General features: G+C 39.1%; 1 protein-coding gene across 1 annotated transcript in view; it reads left to right on the top strand.

Moving 5' to 3' along the window:
* HFM1 (HFM1, ATP dependent DNA helicase homolog) overlaps positions 1–14662 on the top strand; it is a 107879-nt gene that overhangs the window by 79574 nt on the left and 13643 nt on the right. The window contains exons 31-34 of the mRNA XM_008068270.1: positions 8473–8553; positions 8792–8907; positions 10751–10830; positions 11792–11883. Coding sequence (XP_008066461.1) covers positions 8473–8553; positions 8792–8907; positions 10751–10830; positions 11792–11883 — 369 coding nt within the window. The remainder of the gene's footprint in view (positions 1–8472; positions 8554–8791; positions 8908–10750; positions 10831–11791; positions 11884–14662) is intronic.

Raw genomic sequence — 14662 nt, 5'->3', positions numbered from 1 at the left:
GTCTCATCTCAGTCTGTTGCCCAGGCTGGAGTGCAGTGGCACACTCTCAGCCACTGCAGCCTTTACCTACTGGGCTCAGGGGATCCTTCCACCTCAGCCTTCCAATTAGCTGGAACTACAGGAGCGCGCTACCATGCCCAGCTAATTTTTTTGATTTATTGTAGAGATGGGATCTCGCCAGGTTACCCAAAGCTGGTCTTGAACCCCAGGCTCAGGCAGTACTCTCGCCTTGGCCTCCCAAATGCTGGTTATTACAGGCTTGAGCCACTGTGTCCAGCCTTTTTCTAGATTTTTTTTTTTTAAACAACTGACCCTTGCCCCACCAGTTGCTAATGGTCATGTTAAAGTAATTTTAAATATTTTATTTTAACACATTTCTAGATGGTAGAATGAATAAATTTACTTTAGATCATTGGAACTGGGGGCCTCATAAACATGTAAATTAAATATGTGGCAAAAACTATGAAAATACATGCATCTCAGATTATGATAGTGATAGAGTGTGGGATATGCTAACTTTGAAGTACAGCTTAGATTAATTTTCTCCAATGACTTTATCTTTCTAATTATCAGTGTCTGTAAGCTTATATTTGTTAATAGGACAAATTTAAGCAATTCTAGGAAGTAAGGAGTAGGGTGGGGTTAGAGGAGCCACATATTTTCATTTGTAACAGAAGTACAGCAAAAAGCTTTTGTCACTTAGGTAATATCCATAAGCTAACATCCTTTAAAAAAAACAAAAAACTTGCATACAGGACTTATGTGGTGCCTGTAATCCCAGCACTTTGGGGGACTAAGACAGGAGGATCATTTGAGTTCAGGAGTTCGAGACCAACCTGGGCAACATTAGTGAGATCCTGTCTCTACATATAATTTAAAAAAAAATTAGGTGTGGTGTAACGTGCCTGTAGTCTTAGCTACACTGAAGGCTGAGCTGGGAAGATTACTTAAGCCCAGGAATTGGAAGCAGTGGTGAACCATGATTGCGCTACTGTACTGCAGCTGGAAAAACAGACACCCTGACTCAAAACAAAACAAAAACACTTGCATACAGTTCTCATTTCTGACAAGACTTGCCAACTTTGCCTTGAAATTTTGGGGAGCCCTCAGAATCTCTAGATTCCCAGATTCTAGTTTTTGTCACTGGGAGCAAATGTATATAGTCATTGTGCACCATCTTGTGGCAGCATTTAGAATTGTGTCATTTTAGAAGTACTTGGATTTAAGCGACAAAGGGAGCTCTAATCCCTTATTGCAAGACGGTAACTTGCACATCATTTCCTCCTAGTCTCCCCACCTCAGAAACAATAGATTCCTTCTCTAAAGGAATTAAATGAATTCTCTGGGAGAAGTAAAGCAGATAGCATAACAAGGGAGGCAAATGGTTGTGAGATCAGGTTTTTGAATTACACGACCTGAATTAGAAACTCAAATTTGCTAGTTCTTAGCATAGTCTTGAGCATGTTACTTAAGCTCTGTATGAATCCATCTTCTTGCATGTAAAGTGGAGGTATAATACGTTATAGGCAGACAGCCAAGGATGGCCGGACATTTGAGAAAAACGTGGAACGTGTGAAAGTCCAAAATAAGTAAATAGAAAGTGGACGAAAGAGCAACAGGATCATTCAGGAATGTATTAACACTTACTATAAAACTTCAATTAGTCACTTCAAGGAAATTAAAGATTAATTTTTTGCAACCATGAAGGGGAATAGGATGCCATTGAAAAAAGAACAAGAGCAAGCACAGGGGAGTAAAAATTATTATTGGAAAAAATAACTGGAGGGCCAGAAGACAAAGTCAGTGCCATCTCAATGATAGCGGGAAGACAAGGAGACAGAAAACACACGCAACAAAGGGGGCAGTTCAGGGGCTTAATGTCTAATAAATTCAAGAAAGAACAAACATATCAGAAGAAATACTTTGAGAACACTGTCTAGTCCTGACGTGAAATATAAATCTGCCCATCAGAAAGGCTTCCTTCCTGCTAATGAGGATGAGTGAAAGAAGGTCTGCAAACAATGCGTAACTGCAGTACTTCAGAGCGCTGTGGATAAAGGGAAAGTTACACGTGCTCACAAGGAGCAAAAGGCACAGTGGTGATCGTATTTTTTTAAATTTTTTAATTTTTTTTTTTGAGTTGGAGTCTCACTCTGCCGCCCAGACTGGAGTGCAGTGGCCGCTCCCGGCCACTGCAGCCTCGACCTGCTGGGCTCCGGCGATCCTTCCGCCTCAGCCTTCCAACTAGCTGGAAGTACAGGCGCGCGCTACCACGCCCGGTTAATTTTTTGATTTATTGTAGAGATGAGGTCTCGCCAAGTTGCCCAGGCGAGTCTCGAACCCACGGGTTCAGGCAATCCACTCACCTCAGCCTCCCAAAGGTGCAGGATTACAGGCTGAGCCACCGAACCCAGCTTCGTCTTTTTTTTTTTTTTTTTTGAGTCGAGATTTCACTCTGTTGCCCCGGCTGTAGTATAGTGGCACAATCATGGCTCACTGCAGCCTCAACCTCTGGGGCTTAGGTGACTCTTCCACTACCTCAGCCTCCTGAGCAGCTGGAACTAAAGAATTTTTTTTTGCGTGGGAGAGACAAGTGTTGCCTAAACTGGTCTTAAACTCCTGAGCTCAAGCAATCCTCCTGCCTCAGCCTTCCAGAGTGCTGAGATCATATATGTGAGCCACCACACTCTGTCTGCAATAGCCTTTTTATCAGCAACATTGGATACTAAAAGTTAGTAGACTTAAAGTTCCAGGAGGAAGCTGGGTATGGTGGCTTACACCTGTACATCCAGCTACTCGGGAGGCTGAGGTGCAAGGATCACATGAGACCAGGGTTCAAGACCAGCCTGGGTGACAGAAAGAGATCCTATCTCTTGAAATAAAATTTCAGGGGAAAAATGATTTTCAACTTCTTGTCCTGTACTCAGCCAAACTATTAAGTGTGAAAGTAAAATAAAAATATCTTAGTACACTTAAAGATTCAAAAGTTTTATTCCCACACATCCTTTCTTAGGCAGTTGCTTGAAGATAGGCACCAGTAAAACAAGGGAGTTAACCAAGAAAGAAAAAAAAATCAACAAATCTATGTGTGGTGGATTCAGCCCAGGTACCTAATGAAGGGAAGTTCCAAGATTACAGGTATAGGACAGGACTAGGTTGTATTAAGGGGTGAACAGAGTGTTCAAAGAAGGCAGTATTTATGAGGGGGGATAAATGGGTGAGGTGTTTCCATGTATTTGCTTTTCTCCTTGAAATAGTGAATGAACTGAAAGAAACTTAAGGTAGATATTGCTAGACTAAAAGGAAGGCTATAAAACTTAAGGGAAAGCAATGTGCTATTCAAGAAAGAAAACAACTTGGTTCTGCATTAGAAATAGTTTTACCTACGCCGGTCGTAGTGGTTCATGCCTGTAATCCCAGCACTTTGGGAGGCGGAGGCAAGAGAATTGCCTGAGCCCTGGGGTTTGAGACCAGCCTGGGCAACTTGGCGAGACCTTGTCTCTACAATAAATCAAAAAAATTTAGCTGGGTGTGGTGGCGCACACCTGTGTTTCCAGTTACTTGGAAAGCTAAGTTGGAAGGATCGCCTGAGTCCAGCAAGTTGAGGCTTCAGTGGCCGTGAGCATGCCACTGCACTCCAGCCTAGACAACAGAGTGAGACTCCAAGTCAAAAAGTTTTACTTAATATATATCTCAAATCAATCTGTTCTCTCTAACTCTACTGCTGCCACCACCCTGGACTGAGCTGTCATCATTTCTTGCTTAGAATTCTACAGTAGCCTCTTGACCAGTTTTCTTGTGTCCTGTCTTATTTCAAATCCACTCTCCATATTACACTCCATAGAGTGACATCTTCAAAATGCAGACCTGATTATGCCTCCTCTTTGGTTATAATACTTCAGTGGCTTCCCTTAGCTCTTAGAATCCAAATCATTAGCATCCCCTGTAAGATTACACACGATCACATGGTCACCCAGTCCCTAAGCAGCAATTTGGTGACAGCTGCTATGTGGACTTGATATCCTAGTAAGGACACCCAAATGGATTTAGATAGTTTATTACTTACACAGACAGCAAAGCAAGATCAGCATGGTGTGAGCTGCCCAAATTCCTAACTCCACAGGACAACAAACCAGAGGAGCCAGATGACAGGGGACATGGGTGGTAGGTTGCTTTGTGAGCTCTAGGCTTGCAGCCCAGCAGTTTTATAACCTGCAACTGTATCTGAAAGGGGCAAAGTGGAAAGTCCCATGCCTTACTGGATGAGGGTCTCCTGAAAGGTAAGGAGGCAGAAGAGAAATGGTACTTCCGCGGCTCCTCACGAGATTGCCTATCCTGCCATGTTCCAGGAGGATCACGGAGCATCCTGCCAGCAATGGGGCCTTGCCTCCTCAGCCTGCGTGGAGACTTGCCGTTGCTGTGGTACTAGTGGAGCTGTTCCCTACAAACAAAGGCTTCCTTGAGGGCCATTGAGTCTTTTCGTAGGGACTCTCTTGCTGAGCATCAGCCATGCTACCCTTCTTTCCAATGTGCAGTGCTTTTCCTTGTCATAAAGCTTTAGCACACACTGTCCCCTCTGTCTGAAACACCATTTTTCCTACCTCTCTGTTTTGTTAGCACCCACTTTCTTCCGTCCTCAGCCCAACATGCTTGACCCGGACTGTTTCCCTCGTTATCACATGGCAGGGTGTACCTCTCCTTCACAGTACTCAGAACAATTTTAATTTTACAATTATTTGTATTGTCTTGAATTATTATAATAGCAGAGGTAAAACATACATTATATTAGTTTACCACTTAACAATTTTAAATGTTTTTACATAGTTGCATTTTATCTTTTCATCTCTGTGAGGAAAACATAACAGGTATTATTTTTATTTTCTTTTATTTATTTTACCTGGATGTTATTTATTTATTTTTTAAAAATTTTATTTTAAAGGTGTGGGGTACAATTCAGGGTGAGGTGTACAAATGATCCCTTGTTGATGAGGTATGGCCTCCCCTCCCCTAGTAGTTTCCCTCAACTGCCAATCCCACCCCGCCCCCGGCAGTTTCCCACTACTGTTGATCCCTTTCTTATAGTATTATGACAATTGTTCAAAATCCACTTATGAGTGAGAACTTTTGGTACTCAGTTCTTTGTTTCTGTGATAGATCACTCAGTATTATAGCCTCTAAGTCCATCCAAGTTGCTGCGAAATTCATAATTTTGTCCTTTATGGCTGTGTGATATTCCATTGTGTATATGTATCACATTTATTTTATCCAGTCCTCTTTTGATGGGCAGCATGGTTGGTTCCATGTTTTTCCTGTTGTGAATAATGCTATGTGTGCAGGTATCTTTTCTGTAGTGATTTGAGTTCCTACGGGTATATTCTGAGCAAGGGGATTGCAGGGCTGTATGGAAGGTCGATTTTTAGATCTTTTAGGAATTGCCACACTGCTTTCCACAGAGGCTGTACTAGTTTACACTCCCACCAACAGTGTAGAAGTGTTTCCTTTTCCCCACATCCTCTCCAGCATCTGTTGTTTTTTCAGTTATCGATGATGGCCATCCTCACTGGATTTAGGTTATATCTCAGTGTGGTTTTCATTTGCATTTCTTTGATGACTAGTGAGACTGAGCATTTTTTTCATGTATCTGTTGACTGCTCCTATGTCTTCTTTTGAGAAGTGTCTATTCATATTTTTTGCCCTCTTTGTAATGGGACTTTTTTTTAAAGCAGGGTTTATTGAGAAGACAGAAAAACTCCCACAGTGGGAGGGGACCCTAAGTGGTTGCCTGGGGCTGTTTTTTTTTTTTTTTTTTTTTTTATGTCTTTTTGTTTTTTCAGATAAAGGCCCATGTTAGAACTCAGGGTTTTTGTTTTGTTTTGTTTTGAGTTTTCTAGCTTAGTGTGCCCTGTATACCACCGCTGTTTTTCTGTAAATATGTTAAATATATACGGCAACACACAGTAAGTTAGAGGAACAAAGAAAATGACACAGGGTCCAAAGGAGAGAGAAATCACTTCAGATAAGATGATCATCATAGACCTCGAGTGTAGAGGCACCATTTGAAATGGCCTTGAAAGTCAGTGGGCTTCTGATGGACAAGGAAGTGAGGGTCTTACAAGGCAAGATGTGTCAAAGTTACAGTTGTAGAAAGGAGTGAGATTATTCAAGGAATAGCAATTGATAGTTTGGGTGGGTGTAGGGTTAATATGGGTCCTAAGGAGGGAGGCTGGAATTGGATTGTACGGGACCTTGATTTTGCTTGCAATAGGAAGTAACTACATTTCTAAGTAGGCAAGTGATCTGATCAGCATTGAACTTAGAAAGGATTAGTTAAGCAACAATGTGTAGAATGAATTGTAGCACAGAGGACTGGATTCAAATTAATTTGTTATGGCCTAAGTGAGAAGTAATAAGGTCATGACTTGGGACAAAACATCTGAACCAGTAAGTCATGGCACACCTTACAAAGTTTCATGTCAAAGTCTTTCAGCCAAAGGCCGCTAGGAACACATCTGTATCTGAGGAAACAGGTTTATTTAACATGCTGCAGCAAACGAGAATACAATACCAATAGAACTGTGGGTCATCTCCGGGAGTTGGGCGGTGCTGATTACAGGGTTTCAGTTTGTGTTCAGTGACTCTTAGGAGGATTTAGAGAAAGCGGAGATCGAGTCTAGATTGGGTATTCTCAGAAAGTGAGATACTGGGCATTTTGGAACATTTTAGCTTGGAGGTGGGAGGATTTAAAAAATAGTAATCATCTTTGTTAGCCAGAAGAGGGAGATGTTTCATTATTTTTGTGGTTCATGAGTGTTCTCTAGTTTCAGAAATAATAACATGGGAGTCTTATCTCTGCCTTCTACTATGGTCACAGAGTGTCCTTATCTGGGTGTTGCTTATCTTCTCAAAATTGCTCGGTTGGGAACATTGTGGTTTAGCTGTTAGCTTTCCATTGCCAGGTTTTTTTTGTTGTTGTTGCTTTATTAAACACTCAAGGCATTGATCTGCTCAGCCCTCAAAGGTGCCAGTCAGTTGCTTCACATGTCGAGCAGCCTCATACATCTCCCCAGGCTGCCACACGTGTATTCTGTTATCTAGATGTGCCATGACTGGGAAAAGCACTGGAACAATGGCACTAGCAATGAAGAGTAAAGGACCAAGCCATGCTATAAAGGTGCAAAGCTTTCTACTATCTCCAACATTTCTTGTTCACTTGAAATCTATGCTCCAGCAAAAAGAGTTGATTTTGGCTGCTACAGTCTGTGATTTGCTCCCTTTGGGTGTTATGCCCTCTACTTGGAATATCTTCCCCTGGTCTCACTCTCATGTCCAAATTCCATCTTCAAGGACCAGTTCAAATATCTCTTCCCTCTCCCACATTACCAGTGAGAGGTAAGGACAAGAAAAAAACCTACTTAAAATAATAAATGAAAAGTAAATTATATATTTGGAAATATTAATTGTAGCTCAGAGGAGTCAAGCTGGAAGCTCTTTTCTGTGAATTCATATAGCAGATTCCTTGGATCCCTAAAGCATTTATTTCTAACATTTATTCAATATGTATGACATATTATTTACTAACGTCTATCAGTGGTACCATCCAGATGTCATGAGATTTCCTTCTTTCCAGGTTTTTCAGGTTTAAATATAAAGCAGCAGAAATGTTTTAAAACTCCACTCTCATTCTTACCTCATTCAGAACGAAAGTTACTGATATATGGCCATATTTGGCTCTATTTGTATCGGGAGGTTGAGAGAAACTTGTAGGTAGCTAGATGTTCCTTGTAAAAAGCTAAGGATGGGACTAACTTACGAGAAATAGCTTTTTAAAATTTCCTGGGTGGAGCCGGGCATAGTGGTGTGCACCTGCAGTCCCAATTGCTTGAGAGGCTGAGATGGGAGGATCTCTTGGGCCCCAGAGTTTGAGGCTGTAGTGCACTATGATCATGCCCTGAGAATAGCCACTGCACTCCAGCCTGGGCAACATAGCAAGACCCTAAATCTTTTTTTTTTTTTTTTTTTAATTGCATGGGTTAACATTTGAGGAAGTGTGAAAATCATTATCTTTTTGTAATGTCTAAAAGGAAAAAGACTAATAAAAAGTTAATTGTAGACCAGGCTCAGTGGCTCAGCCTATAATCCCAGCACTTTGGGAGGCCAAGGCGAGTGGATTGCCTGAGCCCACGGGTTCAAGACCAGCCCAGGCAACTTGGCAAAACCTCGCCTCTACAATACATTAAAAAAAAAAAAAATTATCCAGGTGTGGTAGTATGCACCTGTAGTTTTGGCTACGTGGAAGGCTGAGGCAGAAGGATCACCCGAGCCCAACAGGTGAACTCTGGGGTGGCCATGAGTGTGCCACTGCACTCTAGCCTGGATGACAGAGTGAGACTCCAACTAAAAAAAAAAAATTAATTGTATTAAATTTACAGTAATAAATGTAGTAACAAATAGCTTTGTCTCATATTAATTTAGGAATGACTGCCTGCAAAAAATCTGGGAACAGAGACTGCAATCATCATTGCAAAAACAAACATACATGTGGACATGACTGCTGTGAGTTCCATAAAACAAGTTTATTTCTGGTGTTAAAAATGGAAAGATGCTTGATGAATAGTAATGATATCCTAATTATCTATGTATGTTATTTATATTATGCAACTTGTAACTCAAATAATTTTCTTTCTTTTGTAAGCAAAATGGAAAAAAATTAGATTTGACATTTCAAAGAAATTGGCTTTATATGCACAATACCAGAAGGTTAACCTAAATAATCTAAAATTTATTTTCATAGGTAAAACTGGAGTTGCACAAAAGTCAGAAATGAAACAATTAGCAATTTCTTCTTATTTATCTGATTTAAGAAACAGGAATGCTGTTTCATCTCTTCCTCCAGTTAAACGTCTGAAGGTTAGTCCTAATAACATGTTTCTCTGTCGTGTAATTAAATGTATAAATATTTGTTCTCTGTATCAAATTAAGTAGGTGTCCACAGTGTATTTTAGAATTACTCGTGGGCTCGACTAGGAATCAATCTATAAATGTACTTTTGCAACATAGTTACCCTCCCTCATTAGATGTTTAAAATTAAATTAGATTATACCAGAGAAAAGGGAAAAGGAGAAGGATACAGAGCTTGGCTTGGTTCAGCAGCTGAAACTAGACACAGTGGCCCTTTCCTGGTTTCATCTGTGCTGGACAGGGCTGAGAGGTCTAAGATTGGTTTTGACTCATGCCCCTAGATAAGCACTGACCAAGAGCCTCCCTTCCAAGTGGTGAAGGAATTAGAGTTCCTACTGTTGGTAAACTAGTCACTAGCAGACTTATCTTAAGCCCAATTCACCATATGTAGAAAAGCCCTTTCCTAGGGCATTTATAAGAATGAAGATTCTAAGTCATGAGGCCAAAACAAGGAAAATGTTGGGAAACAGGGAGAGGCATGAAGTTTTGAAATGGCTACCACCTTCCCTGAGATAATTTTTTTAGTAGCACAAGTTTTTCCCTCCTTCTTCCCATTCGTCTTCCTTCTCTCCCTCCCATTTTTTCTTTCATAGTCTTCTTTCTTTCCTTCCATATTCATTGAGCACCAAAAATATGCCAAGTATAGTATGATGAATGATTCTGTGACAGAAGTAGAAGATAGTTGAGCTTAGATAGAAAATACACTCAATCCACATTTGGTGGACCAGGAAAGGATTCCTCATAGATATGACTGAGACCTGAAGGATAAGCCAAGAACGGAGAGGAGAGCACCAGAATGGTAGTAGAGAGGGATACTCCATAGAGATTGTGCAAAGTTCCAGAGGAGAAAAAGATCATTAAGGAACTGAAATAATACAGTGTGTCTGAAGTTCAATTGCAAGTAGAGGAGTATGGGAGAGATGAGGCTGAAGAAGTAAGTAGGAGCTAGATCACGCAGACCTTTTAGGTGTTTTAAGGAATTAGACTTTCTCCTGGGAGTACTGGAAACCACTGAAGAGCTTTAATCAGTGACATGATAGAATTGTATTTTAGAAAGTTTACTTTGGCTGCAATGTAGAGAAGGGACTGGAGGATGATAGAACAGGAACAAAGGGATTCATTAGGTGGCTTTTGCAATAATCCAAGCGAAATGAGAGCCCCATGTAAGATAGTGGTAGTAACAATGGAGAGAAGTGTCTGGGTTTAAAATATTTTTCAGAGGTAGAATCAACTTGCTCAGTACCCCATTGGTTACGAGAGATGAAGCTGGAGTCGTCAAAAATGATGCCCAGCTTTCTGGTTTGAACAACTGGGAGAAAAATAGGGCCTCACCAGGGTAGGAACTCTGAAGGAAAAGCATGTTTGGGAGAAGTAAAGACAAGATAAATATAATTTGTATAATATTGAATTTAGAGACCTACATGATGTCTAGGTAAAGATATCCTACTGACAGTTGGATATAACTGTCTAAAACTAAGGGGAGAGAGCTGAGCTAGAAGTATACATTTGAGAGTCATTCACATGTAGATGACAATTGAAACCATAGGAATAAATGAGATCTTTGTTTCTCACAAGAGAAAGTCCAGTAAAGAACCACGAAGAATGTCAACATTTAAGAAGGTCGTGAGAAATATATTTGAACTGAGAACTAGCATGAGTTGCTCCTAATTTGTTGATTTTTGAACTAGCAGAAATTTTGTTGTTTGGCTTATTTGTTCAAAGGTCTTACTTACGTTTCATCTTGTGAACTCAGAAATTGATAACCGAACTCATTTTTTTTTTCCATTAATAGATACAGATGAATAAGTCTCAAAGTGTGGACCTGAAGAAGTTTGGTTTTACTCCAAAACCCTTCCTTCCCAGTATGTCCAGGTACAAATATAATGTTAATGCCTAGGGTAAAATATTCACCATAAGCGCTGATTCTTCAGATAACCACTTATTCCAGCAAAGGTGGTCACTGGCTACTATCAAATCACAGTAATCATTTAGTTCCATAATGAAGCAATGACATCATAAAGGTTTCATTATCTCTGATACCCTAAATTTATTCAGAACTCTAAACAGAACACTTCAATATTCATTAAGTCATCCCTACCATGGAAACTACCTGTCCTATGTCATCCCCCCAGGTTCCTCTTTACAGAGAATATAAACTAAGAGACAAGAGAATACTTTAAAAAGGGAAATCATGTTGGTAAACAAAGTCTAATCTTTCCATTCAGGGGCTCAGTCTATATTAATACCACCTCAGATGTAGACTTTTAAAAATTGTACTTTTGTGCATTATCTTCTTTATTTTAACAACCACTTGGCTCATAAAATGAAGTATATTTATCCCATGTTATAGATGGAAGAACTGAAAGTCATATTCCTAGCTAGCAAGTAGAAGGCCTTAGACAGTTCTTTTCCTGTATCAGGATGCCTAAAAGATAACATACGTAATTTCCCTTCTAGGGAAAGGTGTTATATATGCAGGGATGACATTCAGTATATTTAACAACAGGAACTGATCAATCGGAATAGATGCCAGCACTACTTCTAGAGATCTCAGCTTTTGTTATCTAAGTGAAAGTAGCATTAGTAATAGATTTGTTAAAGGTTGTCCACAGATAGCAGATATCTATTGCTGGCATGTAAAGATGCCTAAATAAACATCACTTACATTAAACACCTATTTTTACCCTTTGCTTTTCAGACCGGGTACAGTGTATCATAGAAATGTTAAAAGGATAAACCATTTCTTTTGTTATTTGTATGAATAAGTAGCTTGCAAAGCCAGATTAATTTTAGTATTTATAATTTAACATTCTAAGGTCTTATCTTTGTAAAGGTCAGAATATTTAAGCATTCCTGAGCAGTGGGATCAGCATGAACTATGTGGAAAAGAAGTTCAACAAGAACCATCTGAATATCAAGACAAAAGTAAGTTACTATTACTATTGACTTGAGAGAGACTATGGCTGGTTTATCATTACTTTGTATTGGCAAGTAATGTTATTGAAAAACCAAAATCTGAAATTATTGTAATTATTAAGTTGGTAACATTTTTAAAAACTTTTAGAATCATAAGGTATATATGAGGATTTGTTACCTAAGTATATTGCATGAAGGCAAGTTTTGGGCTTCTGATGAGCCCTCCTCCCCCGCAGTAGTGGGCATCGTACCCAATGAGTGGTCTTGTATCCCTGATCCTCCTTGTCTCCCTCCCTTCTTTAGCAGTGCCCAGTGTTTGTCGTTGCTGTCCTTGTGCCCATGTGTGCCCAATGTTAGTGCCCACTTTTTGTTTTTGTGATGATTCACTTCGAATGATAGTCTCCATCTGCATCCATGATTTTGTTCTTCTTTATGGCTATGTAGTATTCCACAGTGTATATGTACCACATTTTCATTATCCAGCCCACCTCTAATGGGCATCTGGGTTGTTTTTGCTATTGTAAATAATACTACAATAAATATACAAGTGCAGGTGTCTTTCTGGTAGAGTGATTTGTGTTCCTTTGGGTATATTCTCAGAAGTGGGATCGCTGGGGCAAATAGTAGCCCTATTTTTAGTTCTTTGAGAAATTGCTACACTGCTTTCCACAAAGGTTGAACTTTTCCACCAACAGTAAACAAGCATTCCCTTTTCTCTGCAACCTTTCCAACACCTGTTGTTTTTTGACTTTTTAATATTAGCCCTCCTAACTAGTGTGAGATGGTATATCATTGTGGTTTTGATTTGCATTTCTCTGATGACTAATGATACTGAACATTTTTCATGTTTGTTGGCTGCTTGTTTGTCTTGCCTTGAGAAGTGTCTGTTCATGTTCTTTGACCACTTTTTAATGGGGTTATTTTTTTCCTATCAATTTGTTTGAGTTCCTTATAGATTCTTTGTTAGATCCATAGTTTGCAAATATTTTTTTCTTATTCTGTGGATTGTCCCTTTACTTCTTTTGCTGTGCAGAAATTTTTTAGCTTGACAAGATTTCATCTGTCAATCTTAGATTCTCCTGCATTTGCTTTTGAGGACTTGGCCATTGCCTACTCTGATGTCCAAGAGGGAATATCCTTAGGTGTTCTTCTAAAATTCTTATGGTTTGAGGTTTCACATTTAAGTCCTTGATCCATTTTGAGTTAATTTTTTTATGTGGTGATAGGTAAGAGTCCATTTTTGTTCTTCTGCATGTGGTTAACCAGTTTCCCAGCACCATTTGCTAAACAAGGCTTCCTTCCCCCAATGTTTGTTTTTGTCAGTTTTGTCAAAGATGAGTTGGTTGAAAGTCTGGGGTTTTATTTCCAGGTTCTATATCCTGTTCCATTGATCTGTGTGTCTATTTTTATACCAGTACCATGCTGTTTTGGTTACTGTAGCCTTGTAGTAAAGTTTGAAGCCTGGAAGTGTGATGCCACCAGCTTTGTTCTTTTTGCTGAGAATTGCTTTAGCTAGTTGGGCTCTTGTTTGCTTCCATATGAAACTAAGTATTATCTTTTGCAGGTCTGTGAAGAATGTCTTGGCAACATTTTTCTCTTGATGTATTAATCAATTTCAAATTCTTTGATTTGTTATTTCAGATGGTCTTACTGTGTCTGTTACCAATTAAAAAAAAAAAACAACTTTCCTACATAATGTTGACTGTTAATTTATAGATACTATGAGGAAAATATGAGAAAATAAGGGATACTTAGGTATACACAGTATTAAAATGCTGAACTATTAATTCCATATATCTTTAGAGTTATTTAAAGTTTATAAAATCAGTCCAGTTTTACAAAATAGCTGTGTGATCTTGGGTTAATCATTTAACCTCTTCAGGCTTTAGTCTTATCTTTAAAATGAAAGGATTGAATTGGGTGACCTTTAATATCTCTTCAGTTAGTAAAGCTATGATTCTTACAATTTCTCTAATAATAAGAGTATAACCTAGGTTGTGTGATATAGCTGGTATATAATCTAGATATACTTTTTAATCTGTCTGTCATTAAATTAATGAAATCATGCATATAAATTTAACTCCGTGCCTGGGTCATCATTACTGTGGTTCCTGCCATTGACAGCGTCACTTCTCTGACCCGTGCTATTAATAGCCACTCGGTTAAAACATGTGAGAAATAATCCTGGCCACTGAGTTGTTTGCTCAAGTGACTGGATGTAGAACTGATAACCTTGAGGTTTCCTGAAAATAATGTTTGGCATTGGATTATGCTGCTACTCTCTTCTTTGTGCTGTCACTTTCTGCTTTTTCTAGTCATAATTTAAGATCCTAGGGAGGCAAGAGCTGTAACATTCACTGCCTCTTATGATATCGTGGCAGCCATTAGGCCCAATAGGAGATCAAGAAAAGTTCTTTAATCTCACCTGGACAAATAGAGCATTTTTCCAATTTGCTCAAAGCCTAAATATCATTATAAAGTGAATAGGCGTTATAAAATTGTCAACCCTTTTTTTTAATCTCCCTTCAGCCTACAGCCCTCTAACTTATGTCTTCATTATACTACTGCTCTATTCCCTGTTCTTCTTCATATCAGATTTTATCCTTCCCTCTGCTTACTTTTGTGTTGTATTTATGAAGTTTTCCTACTTTTCTTTCCCACCCACTATTCCAAGTCCAATTTATAATATGATACTAAAGTTCAATATACATACTTTAGCCACCAGTAATAACTGTATCCCTGTTTTACTGAGTGGCCCACTTAAAAAAAAAAAAAAAAAAAAAAAAGG

This window comes from Carlito syrichta, unplaced genomic scaffold, assembly GCF_000164805.1.
Source record: "Carlito syrichta isolate Samal-C Ts95f unplaced genomic scaffold, Tarsius_syrichta-2.0.1 Scaffold309922, whole genome shotgun sequence".
Taxonomy (NCBI): Eukaryota; Metazoa; Chordata; class Mammalia; order Primates; family Tarsiidae; genus Carlito; species Carlito syrichta.
The sequence above is the reverse complement of the archived record's forward strand: the minus strand, read 5'-3'. Positions and strand labels throughout refer to the sequence as shown.